At 40.2% G+C, this 18,766-nt stretch overlaps 1 protein-coding gene across 1 annotated transcript in view; it reads left to right on the top strand.

Annotated features, from left to right (window-relative positions):
* The window catches only part of ANXA3 (annexin A3), a 46,532-nt gene extending 31,846 nt beyond the window's left edge, over positions 1–14,686 (top strand). The window contains exons 10-13 of the mRNA XM_028506917.2: positions 1,066–1,161; positions 5,059–5,117; positions 7,186–7,308; positions 14,294–14,686. Of these exons, the coding sequence (XP_028362718.1) occupies positions 1,066–1,161; positions 5,059–5,117; positions 7,186–7,308; positions 14,294–14,353 (338 nt within the window). The 3' untranslated portion in view covers positions 14,354–14,686. The remainder of the gene's footprint in view (positions 1–1,065; positions 1,162–5,058; positions 5,118–7,185; positions 7,309–14,293) is intronic.
* Positions 14,687–18,766: the final 4,080 nt, after the last annotated feature.

The following is an 18,766-nucleotide window of genomic DNA, read 5'->3' on the forward strand; positions in this document are numbered from 1 at the left end:
CAAACCGTTCCTAGTTAACCACTTTCCAGAGAAACCAGGTATGGTGGTGTCTCTGTCCATGCATTAGCATGGATTATAAACACTGAGCCCTTTCTGATATGAAGGTAAATTTGGGGGGCAGCTCTTTTTGTATGACCAACTAGTACATGGAACCACTGAGCACCCAGCCCCTCACTTAAACATCTCCCCGAGCCTTTCTGGAAGCAGCAGCACCCAGCAGCCCAGAACTCCATTTCCCGTGGACACCTGACTGGTGTCCAGGTGCGGGCCTGGAGAGCAGCCACAGTGCAAGGCTCCGTTTATGCCGAGTTCATGGAGAAATGAGAAAACATCAAGATATTACCAAGATTTTTTTATTCTTAGGGTGCCTTTCCTTAAGTGTGGCATTAAGATTTCATTTATAAAATAATGGCAATGGTAGAGCATAGTTGCTTTATTAATGGCTTTTTTTTTTAAATAAAAACCAAACAATCCTAGATCTCTCTCCAAAATTTTTTCCAAAATTTACTTGGAAAACATTCACTGGGCTTACAAAATATGCCCACCTACTTGGTAATGTATGTACAGGTTTGGGGGAAAAACTGATCAAGAAATTCGAAAGCCTTCTGGTAAGTGTGATGCAGGCTGTGCTCCCTGGGGAAATGATCTGCTCAGCAATAAGAAATCTTCATATTCAAGATTGTGTTAGCAGATGAAACATATTTGATTAATGGCTACACTGTTATTTCCCAGGTGTTGCCATAATTTAAAAATAGCACACTTTATTAGATTATATTATTTATTATATAACCTTTAGACTATTTTAAATGTTAACAGCCTGGGAAGAGGGAGAGGAGAGAAAGATCATTGAAAAAAATGGCCTACGAAGCTCAGGTTTTATTGCAGATGAATTTTTTTTAAAGATACGAAAAACAAAAATTTCCTCATTCAAATTTTGATGATTTACCAAAGGAGTTTTTGAGCTCATATTTCACTTACTTTGCTGCATATCAAGTCAAAAACGGGAATAGAGTTGTGTGTGGTCAACCATGATGCTTTCACTGTGTTTGTGGTGCTGCTTTTTAGCATTTGATGAATACAGAAATATTAGCCACAAGGACATTGAGGACAGCATAAAAGGAGAATTATCTGGGCATTTTGAAGACCTACTGCTGGCCATAGGTAAGCTCCTGAGTGCTTATAAATGAGTTGCTTTGTACTTGATCTTATTCTTGTCAGGGTCAGCGCAGTGTGAGAATCCTGGCGGATCCCCCTTTGTGCTCCCATGGCCCCGGTACAGTCCACAGTCCACACAGTGTGCTCAACAGACACCGTTACATGAGTGCATGAAAAAGTTACTCTTCTACATCTTACTTTGCTTTTAACTTTGTATTAGGCTTGTCACCACCTTTGAATTGTAAACTCCTTAAAAGATAAAAATACATTTCTACTGGCATTTTTATTGAGACTTGTTGGAAGCTGAGACCAAAGCCAGTTCGGTAGTTCACCATTTGGGGTTAGTTTTGGAAGATACCAGTGGCAATGGAGCTCAGGTTGGAAATACACGTCTCCTCCCCTTTGGCTGTGCTAGCAGAGAGTGTGTCAAAAAGAAAGTAAGTCACAGACAGAATGTGTCTCTCTTCCCAGAGAGACACGTGGATAAACAAGGAGATGAAAACACTACATAAGCTGAGCTGTCTTCTCAATGAGGTCTCAGCAGTCTGTCCTTTCGGGCACCCGAAGAGCACCTTGCAAGAAAGGTGCAGTCAGAAGAATGAGAGACTGTTCAAAGACAGGATTTAGTGTCGGGCAACAAAATCAGTTATGTGCTCGTCCCACACAGGATTGTTAGGGATCCTAAGCCACTCTAATGTAGGGTGGGTACTGGGCTTGCTACACGCTTCTTCTGCATGAATTACAGAGTAGGAGTACCTCTACTCCACACATTACGTCGTTCATCAGTGAGATATCCTTGCTGTCATTCATCATGATAATTAATAGCTCCTCTGGTGACATAAAGATAGCTGATGTCCAAAGGTAACCTCCCTGGAGTGAGCCTCTGATTCATCTTCAAATGTTAACTACCACCTCGGGAGGCGGACTTCCAATTAGGGTTTCTCAAATTGTAGTTTTAAACAAATACTCATCTGGTACTTGTCATGTGCTCAGCACTGGTAAACTCCAGATATTAACATATTTAAGCCTCATAACAACCCATGGATTAGGGACTATTACCCCCTAGTAGAGATGGTAAACCTAGGCACAGAGTTGTTCAGTTCCTTCCTCAGGTTACCCAGGGAATACGAGGCAGAGCTGAGATTCTAGCCCAGGCAGTCAGACAGACTCCTCGATAACCAGCCATTTGATGTGTGCAGTGCAGACATAGCCTGAAACTCACACGCATCACAGTCTGTGCTGAAGGATTTTAAAGTAAGTTACAGGAAAGACACCAGGGAGCAAGCACTCACTACATTCCAGGCACCATTCTCAGAGCTTCTTCCACATGTGTTATTTCACTTCACTTCTGTCCTCTCTTCGGTGCCAAGATAGAATTTTTATCCAAATGCGGCTCAAAAAAAGAGAGAGAGAAGAAAAAGAAAACACCATTGACTCTGATTGAATTGCTAAAAGGTAGGCCAAGAAGGAAAAAAAAAAGGCTGCTTTTTCAATTAAAAAAATGAAATAGAAATCAGTTCAGTCTCCAGAGTAAGTTCTGAAAATGTTCCAGTGGCAATGATACAGCCGGTTTATTTTTTCCCATTTCACATCGTTACTCTTTATGTCAATTTTGCGCTTTTTACTCTGCCTACTATAATATTTGAAAACCTTTATTGAAATGTATAAACTCTTACTCATTGAGCTAAGAAGGATTTTTGGAAATATACATCCAATGATACACTAAATTTGGACTGCAATGTACACTATTTTACCAAGTAAAAGAAAGACCTTATAATCTGACTAATTTGAAGTTCATGATATGTCCCACTCATTTTCTATTCGTTTACCATTGTAATGTATCAGTTTCATCTTTACTGAGATTTAACTCACACAGCATAAAATTTACCCATTCAAAGTGTGCAAATTCAGTGATTTTTAGTATAGTTACAGAGTTATGCGGCCATCACTGCAATCCCAATTTAGGATATTTTCATCAGTCCCCAAAGAAACCCTGTACCTGCTAACATTCTCCCCCCATCCTCTATCCACTGATCAACTTTCTGTGTTGATAGATCTGCCGATTATAAATATTTCTTATATAAGGAGTCTGATAGTGTATGTTGACATACTCTAGTTTTTAATATGAGAAACCATCTGAGCTGTATCATCTTACAAATACATAACAGAACATTTCTAGCTGTCAAATCCGGACTTTCCTAAGGAAAGACTTTATTCAAAATGACTATTGCAATAGGGAGGATATTTTCTTCTCAGAAATGTGCAAGAGTCTCCAAATCAAAAGAAAACACTTTTCTTTTAAGGGGGAGTTGGATAAGCAAGGGGGCATGATTGTCGGGGGTTGACAGGAAATGTGTTTTGCTCTGTCACCTGATTCTTGGGATAAGCTGGTAAGAGGCCACACTATGTGTTTTAGTCACGGCTAAGGTAGGGGACTTCTGCAGGGAGGAGACAGGGCTGACCACAGTGTGCTCCATCCAACACAGAGGGTGGGAGATGGGCAACTCTGGATTCTTGGTCCGTGTAACTAACGGTAATGGACTCCCTGAGTTTCAGACATTGCCCTGAGTTTCCCTACTTTCAGCATTGAGTGTTAAAACAAACGTCCTACCCCTGTGTGTGTGTAACACAGCTTCTCCAAATTTTAGGACATGAAGAACAAACCTTGGGGTTAAAAACATAAAGCAGAGGACAAGCTAAAGGGCTATGGGAGGAAAAAAAGAATTCCAGAAGGATTTAGTTTAGGGGGAGAGACATGATTGAAAAACTTAATAGGGGAGAAAACTGTATTTGAACAATGATTAAAATTAAAAAAAAAAAAGAAAAACAATAGGATAAAAGTAGACATAATAACTTTTGATCAAAGTATTTAGACTTGCTTAATATGAATTTGAGAAAAAGTAGGTAAAACCCATTCAAATGTTGGTTTGTTCTCAGACAACTTCACATCTAACACTGTTATCACATTTGTCCCAGATTTCATATTTAAGCTCCTAATACATCTCCCCCTCTATTTCCCGTAAGTCAGTTCCACAAACCGAAGCCTTCGCTGTCCTGGCTAGGACTTAGGAGCCACTGAGAAAGCTATTTGTTCTGATCTCCAAAATCCATTATAAAATTCATTCACTTTTGGCAGAGTCCTATCTGCCAAAAGGAGATTTAAGATTATAAAAGTAATTGTGTTGCAATAAATAGATTTACTCTCTACAGGCTTTTCTATTTCTGATGATCACTTTGTTTAAAAGATAATTTGCTCATGTTTTTGCCAGTTTCCTTTTTTTCTACTTCTGCTTTATCTGTTATTTCAAAATAAAGAATTGAAAAATGATAGGGTTTTTTTTTTGGTAACTGAATTTAGATTACAGGTGCTGGTTCTAATATAATTACTCTAACCAGCCTATAAATTCTAATACAGCCACTTAAGAGAAGATCTTTCCACTTGAAAAACTGGTTTTAAATTGAACTCCAGGCCCCTTCTTACCTAATGAATTCTTTGGAGCAACATCTCCGCTGTTCTTAGACCCAAGTCATTCGTCAGTAGTCAGAGATGTTAGCCACGCAGCCGAGGTACACCCTCGGGAGTCATCCGTGTAAGCGTAGGCGGTGGTGTGTCTGGTAGCTGGAGATGAGTCATGTGATGTGGGAGTTTCTTTGGCAGGTAATTTTATTTTCCTCATGGCTAAAGATCATTACTGTTCTAAAGGTGTATGCAAATACGTCAGAAGGCTTTGAAATTCAAGTTAAGCATTCATCCTCTCATTTTAAATGAAAGCCAATAGTGTGGGGGTGGGGTGGCGGATAGAGTGGATATAGTTACCCAAAGAATCTTTTTACAAAACATTTTACTGTATATTAACTCAGTTTCTATTAAATGACAGCGAACGTACTTTACTTTTTATACAGTGCATTGTGCAAGGAACACGTCTGCCTTTTTAGCTGAAAGACTGCATCAAGCTTTGAAGGTTGGTCTGGAAATTTCATATACGTTCTTAGCTTCCCTCAGTGAGAATGTAAAACTATTGCTCATATTGATGGAATTTTGTACTTGCTGTCCACTTTGATGAGTTCTCTTTCTCAGCTAATTTGTCTGTGCATTTGTCTCGTGGATTTAGATAACGAGTGTCCTGATCTTCATAGAGATACAGTGAAGGGCTGACTAAATTATTTCCCCCAGTTGGCAGCAAGTGTAGGCAGCAGAACCTGTTTTAGAACTCCAAACCTCGAACTTGACCCATTAGGTCCAGGGGCCTCTTGAGCTGCCTTACTTAAAATAAACCAGACTGAGCCAGCAGCCTTTCACGATACAGAAACCTTATGTTTTCTTACCCGTTGCCACTGCTAGATGGTGAACTCCATGACTAGAGGAGGTTTTGTTGTTGTTGTTGTTTTATCACCTGTGTGCTTTCAGACCCTGGCACTGGTCCTGGCACACAGAAGATGCTTACTTCATTTCCTTTACTGGACGGACATTCCCTGTGGAAGTCCATATGCGCCTTCTAAGTTACATCCTGAGTGAACAAACGGTTTCCCTCTCTTTGCCACACCTCCGTTTCCCTCTCTTTGCCACACCTCCCACCCCAAGTCTGGTCCCCACCCTGCGTTCAGTCATCGCAGTGGGTACCCACAGCAGGATCTGCCCCTGCCCAGCTTCTGAACTTACGCCATTCCTCCCCGTCCTTGCTCTCTATGCCTCAGCCACTTCAGGCTCTCCGTTCCCCAACTATGGCACATCTCTTCCCAAGTCAGAGTCTTTGCATTGGTTGTCCTCTCTGCCTGAAATGTACCTCCTCCAGATCTACCTGTGATTATCTCCTCATCTGTCAGGTCTCTACTCAAATGGCACCTCCTGAGAGAAGTCTCCTCTGACTGTTCAGGCTCATTGGTCTCTTTTAGTCACACCCCATTTCATAGTTCTCATAACTCTATTTAAACAACTTGTTAATAGTCTTTCCTGACCATCTCCATTCATTAGAATGTAAACTGCCTTAGGACAGAGGCATGTCTGTTGTTTACTACCGTATGCACACTGCAAGGAATGATGCCTGGCATACAGTACATGCTCAATAAGCATTTGCTGAATCAATGAATTGTGTCACTAGCCACGTAACTGCTCAGAAATTTTACACTTCTCCCTCTCCTTCATTCTCTTCAAATGATACATCAAGTTTTGTCATCTGCCTTTCTAAGCATCTCTTAAATCAACCCATTTTCTCCATCTGTACTGCCCTTTTTCTAGGTAAGGTCATCATTGTCTCTTTTTTTTTTTCTGTTCATGTAATCATCTCTGGATGAGCCCAGGCACATTCTGTTATCTTCACCCTACTCCTGCCCTGCAATCGCTCCTGGTACTGCTGTCAAAGACATCTTCTGAGACCACAAATCTGATCCGATCTCAATACTCCATGGTCAAACTCTCATGTTGAGTAGTTCTTCACTCTTAGGATACAGTTGGAATTTCGTTTGATGGTTTACAAGGTCCTGCCTTTCCAGGCACATCTCTTGCTCTTCCTCCTCATTGTTTATGTATCCTTGAATGTGGCATTCTTTCTTGTCCTAAACCTTCACACCTGCTAGTTTCTCCATTGGAACATTTTTTCTTCTATGAACCCCATTCCTTCTGACTGATTATTTAGGCCTCAGCTTAAATACCACTTTCTCAGACAGACCTTTCCTAATCCTTAATCTATTTTAGGCTCCCCTAATATATGTGCCCCTAAGTACCCAATATTTCCTATATGTCACATTATATTGTAATGGTTTCTTTTCTTGCCTGTATCCTTTACAAAATTAGAAGATGAATAGGGGTATCCCAGCTCTGTTTTCAGTGTCTGGCACAGTACTGGCACAGAGTAAGTTCTCAATAAATACTATTTCTTAAATAAATGAACGATGAGGTTAATGATAAATGAGTGAAGTGGAGCCACTGGCTGACTGTTTTGTGCAGCATCATCTATTTCTTGTAAATATAGGTCTATAAACTGTTTTGTGACTGACGAGATTTGTCCTGTGGACACCTGCATTTCTTAACAGGGCGCTGGAACTGATGAGTTTACTCTGAACCGAATAATGGTTTCCAGATCAGAAATTGATCTTTTGGACATCCGAGCCGAGTTTAAGAAGCGCTGTGGCTATTCGCTGTATTCAGCAATTCAAGTGAGTCTCCTTTTAAAAATAGCAAAATACATTTTGCCTTTCTCTCCTCCCCATCCTCTTTCTCTTGTAATACTTAGAACACGGAGATATGTGACTTAGATTTCTCTCTTTGTCAGTGTGCAAATGTGTAGTAATAGCAAAACAGCCCTTCATGATAAAGACTATTTTTCAGCTCTAGAATCTCGGGCACTTGATAGATACTCACCTTTTTTTTTTTTTTTTTTTTTTTTTTCAGTTTAGCAGCTGCTAGTTTTTCTTTCGTGAATTGTATATGCAAGTTGTTTACCTATTTTTATATTGCAGTGTTTTTATATCACAGTGTTTCTTTATGAAGATGATAGGAAAAAGAAATACCTGTTTTAAATTTCCTCTTTGTTTCACACAGACGATAGCATGGTTCTGCAGCCTGTAGTTCTTTTCATGTCAGTGTGTCGGAAGCTTTCTCAGTCTTTTAAATTGCTGCATATCATTCCATTACTTGTGTATTTATACCAACCACATCAACAGATGTTCCCATTTCTTGCTATCACAAACAGTGCTGCAATATGCATACACAATTTTATAAGGTACAAGTGTATCTGTGGCATAAATTCAAGCAGAGTTTATTTCTGACATAAACTCTCAGAAGTGGGTAGGATTACTGAGACAGATATAAATATATCTGTGCCCTGGCTGGTATAGCTCAGTGGATTGAGCACGGGCCTGCGAACCAAAGGGTCGCTGGTTCGATTCCCAGTCAGGGCACATGCCTGGGCTGTGGGCCAGGTCCCCAATAGGGGACGTGCAAGAGGCAACCACACATTAATATTTCTCTCCCTCTCTTTCTTCCTCCCTCCCCCTCTCTCCAAAAATAAATAACATTTTAAAATATATATATTTGTAATTTTGATAAATACTACCAATTGGCTTCCATCTGCACTTCCATGAAGAATAGGTGAGTCCTTGTTTCTCCATAGCTTTGGCACAGAGGGTGTTTTCAAGCTTTGGGTTTTTTAAATCTGATAGGTGAGAAATTGTATCTCAGTGTAGTATTAATGTATATTTTCCTTAATATGAGTGAGGCTATACAGATTTTTAAGTTTTAAATTCCATTTGCATTTCTTAAAGTGCTTTGCTCATTATTCTATTGAAATTTGGGATTTGAATTTTGGGAGGTCAATTTTATGTAAGTTAGTTTCACCTTTTTTTCTATGAATTATAAATATTTTCCCTAGTTTGTTATTTTTCCTTTGATGTGGCTGGAGGTGTTTTTTCATACATTTGACATCCAATTGAATATATCAAATTTTTTATAGTTTCTGGAATTAAAAATATTGATTTCTTACAGTCTGTCAGTCTAGATGAGAATCTTCCACAAGTGTGGTACACAACTTCCTTTTAGTTTTAAAGAATGAAAGTAGTTTTCATATCTCAGTTGATATTATATATATAGAAACCCCAAATAAATGACAAATTATTAGAATTAATAAGAAAGAAAGACTTGCAAAAATTGTGTAAGAGGCCTCCATCCTTGAAGCTAATGGATCAAAAGTCATAGTCTCAGTAAGAATACAGCTTGGAAATGATGAACAAAGGGCTAGCCCCCTTGAAGGTTGTTTTCTGTCTGGCGTCCCGGATGGCGTGCACGTCTCCGCTCAATGAGTAATAGAGAGTGTTAGTCCGAGCTGGGTCCCTGAAACAAAGTGGGAGCCCAGGTCGTCCAGTGAGCTGTCAGATTGTCCCAGCCTCCAGAGCCACTGGCTCGGTGAAAAGACGGAGTCCAGGGCTGGCTTCACAGATGCCCTGCTGGTCTTCCTATGCCTCAGGCTCGTCCATCCTCCTGCTGTCTGCAGAAAATCAGCTTTGGGGAGCATTAGGCCCAGAGGCGAAAACAAGTGGATCTAAATCAGCATAGAGTCACTGAGACCCGACCTCGGAGGTAGGGCTGGAGGACAAACCTCTTCTGGGAAAAGGACACATTTGCTCTGAGCACTGATGGTCCAGAGCTGGGCATGGAGGCTGAGCTGTCCAGACACCTGGGCCCCAACTGAGGACCACTGTATGCACACCGTGGATTCTGATCCTGGGCACCGACCCCTTTAGGCCCCTGCGAGGCTGGAGTTCCACCATGTGCAGGAGGCAGCATTCATCCATGGCCGCCTGGGACGCCTGTGTTCAGTCTGCATTCTTGTGTCACTAGGAACAGCTGAAGCCCGTGGCCAAGCCTTTGAGGTGGCCCTGCCCACAGTAGCCACCCTCGACCAGGTACACAAGTTGGCCTTGACATTTGGGCAGGCATTTTGAGAACCTCCCTGCCCCAGGCTCCACGAATGGTTTTACAGTGGATGAGTGAATGAACATCACTCAGTCAACTAGATTCACAAGCCAAAATCCACACCCCCCACCCCCCACCCCCAGCCAGAGCTTTTGTTTTGGTACTAAACCTTTGCAGAAAGAGATACATGCCTCAGTTGAAATCAGGAACTTACTCAGAAAGGCAGCTCTCAGACTGTGCCTGGGGCTTAGCACAGATTTCATCAGCTGCTCACACTCAATGCAATTTGAATCGATCCTGACACATTACAACAGTTTCAATCAACAGAGGAAGATTCAATAACGTTAACCATATTGTTCTTATTAAGGCAGAAAAGTAGACACATACCTTTTATAAAGATTGTCAGTAATAAAATTGAAACATAAAGAGGGCTTTTGGTTCACCCTCAGCAAACCAGAAAATTAAATTAATCAATAGCTCTCCCTTCCCCATTGGTCTGGGTAATTGAGGCTTATTGCATTAGGAAATATCTAAACTATGGGTAGCTTGACAGAAAAGAAAAATCCATTGCTGAAGAGTTCAGTTTGTAATTTAAAATTATATAGCATTTATTCATTTCTCTCACCTAAAAGTACATTATTAAGTGATATCATTACATTTTCACTACTGATGAATAAGATCCTCTCAGATGGTTCAATTTCTGAATTTGGGAGTAGAATGCCATTTTGTATATTGTGGGGGAGGAAGAAACTTTCTCCTTCAAGTTTCTTTTATCTAGTCTAATAAATAAATCTATATGATACAGATTGATGAGAGAAAAATAACCAAATTTAATTGCATACACATGCACGGGAACCTCACATACATGAGAGAGTCAGAAGAAGCCTCACGTACATGAGAGGCTCGGGGACAGAAAGGTGAAATGAGGTGTGTATGACCTGCCTCCCGGTCTTAGGGGAGGTCAGATGCCTTGGGGCCTCAGACCCTCACGGCAGAACATAAGAAGAGCAGATGTTCAGTAATTTGTAATCTGCCCTGCCATACCGTTAGGCCCAAAAAGGTCATCTCTGATAATCTTTTATTATGGGCAGGGCCCCTAATTCTTCTCATAGTTAAGGGGGGGTGGGGCAGAAGTTTCTCTTGAGCTGCAGGGTCTCTGTTGCCTTTAGCTTAAAATAATCTGCATAGTACAGAGGCACATCTTGGGGTGGCTCATTCTGAACCCTGCAATATCATCCAGGCCTTTGGTCCTATCTTCATCTTTTACCTGTTTAGACATTTCTCATTAACACCTTTCTTAGTAATGATTGGTGGAGAAAAGGAGAGAAGGATGTAAGTGAAAAATGTGTATCTCTTATTAATTAATAATAAGACATTAATAGAAAATTTGTATGAAATTGCATTTTTGGTAGATTTCCTTGATCAACAAATTAAGTACCTATTTAAGAAATAGCACAATTCCAAGCTCCTTAAGGGAAATCATAGTAGTCACCTTCAATTTATAATCTATGTGAGGTAAGGTGGGGATAAATAAAATAATTAAAAGATAATAATATGAAACAACATACAATACTAGATTGTAGGGTACAGAGCATAGTGATATAGGAATTAAGAGTAAAAGAAGTCTGGGGTTAGATAGGAAATATTTTCTTAGGGGAATGGGTTTGAGCCTGCCTGTCAGGTTAATAGGCATGTGTTAAGTGCCTCCTATGAGCCAGGTGCTGTGCTGGCCAGTGGGGTCTCAAAGGTGAATGCTCTAGAAACATGGTGAGAAGGAGGAGGGAAAAAAGTAATAAGTCACTTGATCTATTAGAATGTCTACTTTGAGGAGTATTGAACAATAAAATCCAAATGGCAAGATGAATGCAGTTGAAAGACAACTCTGAGATCATGGATGTTTTTTCATTTATTCAATTAAAAATATTTACTGAATGAAGATTATGTGCCAAGCTTGGGTTATAATTATAAGCAAAGAAAAAAGTTTTCTATCCTTACAGAATTACAAATAAATGTAAAATTTGTTTGTACAGCTATGTTAAATGCAAAGGAAAGAAAGATTGTGCTGTAAGATCATATAATAGGAGGATTTGACCTGTAGGAAAGGCTTCTATGAGGAAGTTGTGATTCAGATCTGAAAGTGAGTAGATAACACGAAGCAAAGGCTGTGGGCGTCGGGAGAAAGTAGGGCATCCCAACAAGGAATTGCACGTGGAAAGCCCTAGGGTGGTGGAGAAGTAATGAAAAGAAAAGTGGGGCTAGAGGGATCAGGTCAAATAGGACCTTTTCGACAATGTTTAAAGATTTTGTCTTTAGCTTAAGAGTGACGGGAAGCCACTGAAGAATTTGTTTTAAGCACATAGGGTCATAATTAGAAGTACATTTTGAAAAGATCTCTTGAGACTGTGGGGAATGAATTAGATGGAAGATAGAAGAGTACAGGGTGATGTTATATATTAGTCATATTAGAGGAGTGCAAAGTAGTAAGCAAAGCCACTGGCAGTGCAAAGAGAGGAAAGAGCTCTCTCAAAAGGTATTTAGGAATTAAAATTAAGACTCATGGACATGGACAACAGAGCGGTGATTACAGCAGAGAGGGGGTGGGTTACAAGGGGGCTAAATGGTGATGGGAAAAAAATACAATAAAAAATAATGACATCTTGTGTGAGGAGCGAGGACAACTCCCAGGTTTCTAATTTGAGAAACAGATAATCGTGCCAATTCCCTGCCCTGAGGGCCAGGTTTTAGGTGTTTTGTTTGTTTGTTTGTTTGTTTGTTTTTTGGTCTGTTTTTTTCTTTTCTGGGGTTGTAGGAGAAAGTGCATCTGTTGAGTTTGAGATGTCTTTGACATGTAAGTGGAGATGCTGAGTGGGCAGCTAATGGTAGAAATAGTTTTCAGAGTCAGTTACCTTATGGAATCCTTGGACATGGATGAAAATCCTCTAGGGAGAAAATACAGACTGAGTAAAGGAGAAAGCAGGGAACTGAGATTTAAGCATTACTAATAAATAGCAAATGGCTGGATAGTAGAGGATAAGCCTGCCAAGAAGACAAAGGCAGAGACGCCTGAGAGGAGGGAGGAAAAGCCAGGATTCCCAGGAACAGTAAGGGCTACTTGCTTGAAGGATACAGTGGTGATTGGACTAGATTTACAAAACAAAAAGAATGAACAACTTGGAGAAAGGGATTGATGAATCTATAGTCGAGGAAACTAGTGACAAGAGATGAGAGCCTAGGGTACATTTGTTGTCAGAATAGAAAAAAAGAATAACTTAAAAAACATCACAGAGAAATAATTGGGAAGCAGGATTAAATGCGAAGGATAAAAGATGGGATCAACATTGGGAGAAGCCAGAACCACTGTTAAAAAACAGGCCAGCCCACAGGAACATTTAGTTAGTTTCTTAAGAACAATTAATGTCGCCTAATGAGGAAAGCATGAATTATATTCAAAGGTTTTGAAATTATACTAACTTTTTTGTTATACAATTTCTAAAATGCCATGTAAGTAGAATAGCTCTTTTACTAGAAGGAACAGGGAATAAAGGTAGGAGAAAAGGATGAATATTTGTTTCGTCTCTTCAGTGGATCAGAATTTTAAATATTGCTACGTGCTAAACTATGGATATATTTTCTCAACAGACTGATAGAACCCCTAGTAATTTTGACAACTTTGGTGACTAGAGGGAGCTCTTTTAACACAGTGTTGACTTCTCATCAGTGTGAAAAGTTATTACCTATGGCAGAGCAAGGCTTAGGGAAACCAACAGAGGAAGAACTAAAAACTCCATATAAAACAAAAGAATGTTTCTTGATGCCTGTTGTGTCTTATGAAAATAAAGCTTCACGTCTTTTCTAAATGACCTTTCTTCATTGCTGCCTTTACATTACCACTTCCTTGATATTTACTCCAACATGAAACTTAAGTGATAAGAAATGCTTGCTATGTGAATTGCCTTGAATAAAATAAGAAATAATGGGAATTTTTTAGACAATTTAGGTTAAAAGTCAAGTTTTACTTCTGAGGCTATGCAAGCATTTTTATCTCTTCGTATAGTGAACATGGCATCTTAGCCCAGTCTCACAAGGTATCTTTTCTGAACCAGTATCTCTTTTAGGTAGTCCAGGGGTAAGGAATTGAGGCATACACTCTTTGGGGATGTAGTCTATTTCACTTCCTTAAGGATAGCATGGTGGCGAGCAGCCAGCTGATCTGGATCTGAACCTGTTCCTGTCTGTATTCTCTCTGTAGACTTGCACAAGGTTCCTAACCTCTCCTTTTCTCATCTTACTTATTGTGTGTTAAATGGAGATGCTCACGACACCTACTGCTTGGAGTCCTTCTAACAGTTAAAATAATTAAAAATAAAATAATTAACTCATAGAAGAGCAAGTGTTTGGTAAATAATATAGATTATTAAAAAACTATTATTTTAAAAGTTTTGTTAATATTATGTAATTGATGAAATCTTATTTTAGTAAACTCAAATTGAAATTTAATGGCACTATATCAGGAAGCATTTAAACACTATATATTGTAAAAAACATGTTAAGTGGAAATTACACTTGGGTATGAATGAAGGATGGAATTACAGGTGTGTTTTACTAAATGGTACAGGTCATGGGCCTTGCACCCCAGGGAATCCCCTGGTGCTATGGGATTTGATTCATTTGTGGTTTCCCCATTGTTTATGCTGCATCTGTCCTTCTCTCCATCTGCCCTGCTCTTTGCAGTCCGATACTTCTGGAGACTATGGAACCACACTCTTGAAGCTCTGTGGAGGAGATGACTGAATCAAGGACGTCATCTCCAAGGGTTGCCTGCTCCCACGACGGCCTTTTCCAACAGCATTGCTTCCTTCTTTCTCACAGTATTTAGAAGTACAAGCAAGCATAAGCAGCCACTTGTTTTTCCTAAAAGAGATTTTCATTGTTTCCTAACAGCAACAATGTGATTATTTTAGAGCTGTTCATCATAATGTAGTGGTTCATAAATGAACATTTAAAATGAGGTGAAGGATCTCTTAATACTGCCCAGATTAGAGTTCTGCTTAGGAAGTGAGAATCTTTGTACCATTGTAAAATATTAAATGCAAAAGCAGTGCAATAAAATTGTTGCTTTCATTAAATTGTCTGTTTTTAGCGTCTACCAACACTGCTGGTACCTGGTGCTGGCAACTATAATATTTTACAACATGTTTTTATTACAAAAGCTGTTGCTGCTGCAATCCATCTATAACCTTATTGATCACATTCATCTTTTAAAAAGGAATAAAAGTGAAGGTGTGTGTAACCCTGCCTACCCTTTCTAGTCATGATCAGGCTGTAGGGATGGCAGTGCGTGACAAGTTATTTTAGCCCTCAGAAAACATCTGCTGAACTATTAATCTAACCACTTCCTGTCTGAATGGTAAGCATGAATTGTGGTTGTTTTATGCTAAATACTGCTTTCCCAGAATGCATAGTTAGAATCATGTCTATAAGGTTTCCTTTTGCTCTAAAATAAGCTTGCAAAACTAAGCATTTAAAAAAAAAATCCCTCGTGTTTGAAAGGGACCTACCATGAAATATCCTGAGTAATGTGAAATATGTGAGATAAAAAATTCCAGTTAAAGTTACTAGTCTGGGCTACAACAGAAATGATAGATGTGTGAGAAGTAGAAACAGTGATGTGTGGGTTTGGAGCTTTTAACCAATGCATTCCCCTGGTGCGCACTCTGGAGAACTTTTAGAAAGATAGAGAAGGTATTTCTTACTCTGGAATTTCCAACGTGCATAGAGGCATAAAGGATAGGGTGTTAGCATTCTACACCTCTGGTTTTGACTTCCTGCCCTACGATTCACAAGCTCTATGACCCTGGCAACTACTAAACCCTGCTAAACCAGTTTCCTCATCTGTAAAGTGAGGGTAATTACAGCACCTGTCTTTCTCATAGTGGTTGTTAAAAATTAAGTGAGATAATGCCTGTGTACACTTTGCCCTGTGCCTGGACATAGTAAGTGTTCAGTTACCAGGTTATCATTACTACTAAGCACCATCAAAATGATCACAAACAATATCACGACCATTCTTTATCAGTTCACTCACCGCATGCCAAGCCCTGTGCTAAGTAACTGCTGGATACACCAAAGGGACTAAGACTTATTTCCTTTTGACAAAGAGCTTAAGATCTGAAAAGGACATGTAAGCAGATAAACACAATATAGTGTGTACTGTGCATTCAGGGAAATGACATTGTGTAAGAGCCAGGAGCTCTTATGGAGGTGGGGTCAAGAATTCAGCCTACTGAAGGTTAAAAACCCCACCAGTTAAAAAGAGGAGGAGAGGCTCCCCATATGGTGAGAACACTTGCAAAGTCACAGAGTTTGATCTAGCATGATGTGTACCAACTCTACCCAAAAGTTAATGTGATGGTGGTTAGTGTGTATTCCCTTAGAATACAAGGGAAGTGACCAATGTTAGGCAGGGGCCAGCTTATGAAACTCTAAACAGTTTATAAGCAGGGGACAGTCATGGAAGAAGCATCCTAGGAGGATATCAGTCAGAGAAATGGTGTGCTCAAATATTTTATCAAGGGGGTGGGAGGTATAGGAGAGGAAAGCTACAGGCAGGAAGCCTACTTGGCAAGTTAGTTCTGTAATCAAGACCAGAAGTGTCAGTCTGCACTAAGATAATGACAAGGGAGTCCAAAGAGGAAAAAATACACATACTCAAGAAATATTTAGGAGAGAAAATTGATAGAAGATAATCAGAGTAGTCAGGTGTCAAGTTTGCCCCTATGATTTTGGCTTGAGTAATTTGGTGAATTACTCACCAAGCAATGACTCACTGCTAACACTATCAGGCACCATGTTGAACAGTGTAGTCTGTATTAAATTGTTAATCCTGAAGGAACTTTACAATGCTGGCACTAACTCATAGGTACAGGCATGGGGGCTTGGAGAAATTAAGTGCCCCTTGGAAGAGCCCGGATTTAAGCCCACATAGCCCAACTTCAGTGTCCAGGCTCTTAATCACTATTTTGCCTTAAAATGAATCCCACCCCAGGGCCACTGTTCTTTTCCACCATAGAATGGAAGCTATTTGAACACGGAGGATCTTGTCTGTTTCATTCATTATGGTATCTCTATGCTTAGAATGTGCTTAGCACATAAAAAGTGCTTAATCTTTGTTGAACAAAGGAAGTTCTCTTTTTTCCATATATTTGAGTTATATCGGTGAACTTGGAGTAGCTATTTAAACATTTGAAAAATATACCTGAGTCTCAGCTTCCCAAACTTGGGAAAAGAAGCTAATATTATTGCACTACGGGCAGCCTTGGAGAAGAGTTCAGAAATTTTACCTACATATAGATTACTTTTTCCAAGCTACCCATCACCATGGAGAGAAATATTTTGTAAAGCTGGTCAGAATGTTAGGACTTCTGGAGAAGCAGCAAGTTCAAATGCATATATGCTCTCCTTAGCTAAACTGAAATGGCATTACCAGATTTTAATCTTGACCACATTCTCCAAAGTTATGGAGAAGAAATCTACCTGCTTTGGATTCTTGTATGAACTGTTCTCTTTTCCTCTACAGAAATGGTTTGCTCTACTAGAGTTCTCCCAACTCACTGCCTTCCTTCCTTCCTCCCTCCCTCCCTCCCTCCTCCCTGCCTCCCTCCCTCTCCCCTTCCCTCCCTCCCTTCCCATTCATTTTTCTCTTTATTTCTATAATGTAATAAGCTCATTTTAAAAATCCTCACACAAGGATATGTTTTATTTATTCCTTTTTTGAGAGAGAGAGAAACATAAGTGTGAAAGAGAAACATCAATTGATTGCCTCCCATGTGCACTCCGACCAGGGACTGAACCCGCAACCTAGTTATGTGCCCTGGCTTGGGATCAAACCCACAACCTTTTGGTGAATGGGACTGTACTCCACACCACCAAGCCACCTGGCCAGGGCTATAAGTGCTTTTGAAACTACCATCCAATGTGAACACTAAGACTTTGACAAGAACCTACTACCAACCATGTAGTTTTTTTCTTCCATTTCCCCATTTGATGTAACCACCATCCCAAACTTGTTCATTGTCCCCTTGCTTCCTTTTTATATAGTTTTTTATTTATTTTTTCCCTTTATTAAGTGAGCATTGTATGTCATCTCGGACTTCTTTTTTCACTTATTTTGCTAAATGATACTCATATCATTGCATGTCATGTGTGTTATTTATTTTGATGCTATATATCATTTCATTGTGTAGGTCATAGCTATAACTTCTAGGAGACCACAGAATTGTCCTGAAGGAAGTCAGGAAAACATAGTTTTATCTGGCTCCCTACCCCTTGTGCTTCTTTGAAGCTGTGGTGCCCGACTATGGCCACAGAAGTAGCTGCCTTCACCTGCAGTCAGTACCCAGAACTAGGAAGAACTTGCGTTTTCTCTCTAATGGGTGCTGAGCACCAGTTTTCAATGTGTGTGGGAAAAGGGTTCCCCATACCTACAGGCAATGCTCTGACACCAGCTGGATGTCCCAGAACTCAGCTCCGTCTGAGGCTGTCTGCCCGGAGACAACACCAGATCCCACAGGTCAAGGGTCCAGTCAACAAAATGACCCTCCCATCTCCAGACACCAGTCACAAGTCCAGGTTGTTGTTACCTGTGCTTCTGGCCAACTGGTGTAGATCACAGGTGGCAACAACTCTGTGCTTGGTTTACTTAATTTGGTGTGGTGGCTCACAGAACTCAGGGTGTTTACCAGTTTATTATAAAAGAATATAATAAGGGGTATAGATGAACATCCAGATGGAAGAGGTGTGTAGGGCAAGGTATGGGGGAAGAGGCACAAGATGTCCATGCCCTGTCTGAGTATGCCCCTCTCCCAGTGCCTCCATTTGTTCACCGACCTGCAAGCTCTCCAAACCCCGTGTTATTGGGATTTTATGGAAACTTCATGACATAGGCATAAGCAATCATTAGTTCCATTTTCAGCCCTTCTCCCTTCTCAAGAGAGAAGGGTGGGGCGAAAATTCCAAGCTTGTAATCATGGCTTGTTCTTTCTGATGAGCAGCCCACATCCAGGAGACCGCCAGGAGCCCCCCTCATTAGCCAAAACCAGATACAGAACAAAGGGTGATCCCAGTGCTCTCTTCACTTAGGAAATTAAAAGGACTTTAGAAGTTCTGGGCCAGGCACAATGGCCTCATGTTTCCTTTCTCAGAAAC

Source organism: Phyllostomus discolor, chromosome 1 (assembly GCF_004126475.2).
Source record: "Phyllostomus discolor isolate MPI-MPIP mPhyDis1 chromosome 1, mPhyDis1.pri.v3, whole genome shotgun sequence".
Taxonomy (NCBI): Eukaryota; Metazoa; Chordata; class Mammalia; order Chiroptera; family Phyllostomidae; genus Phyllostomus; species Phyllostomus discolor.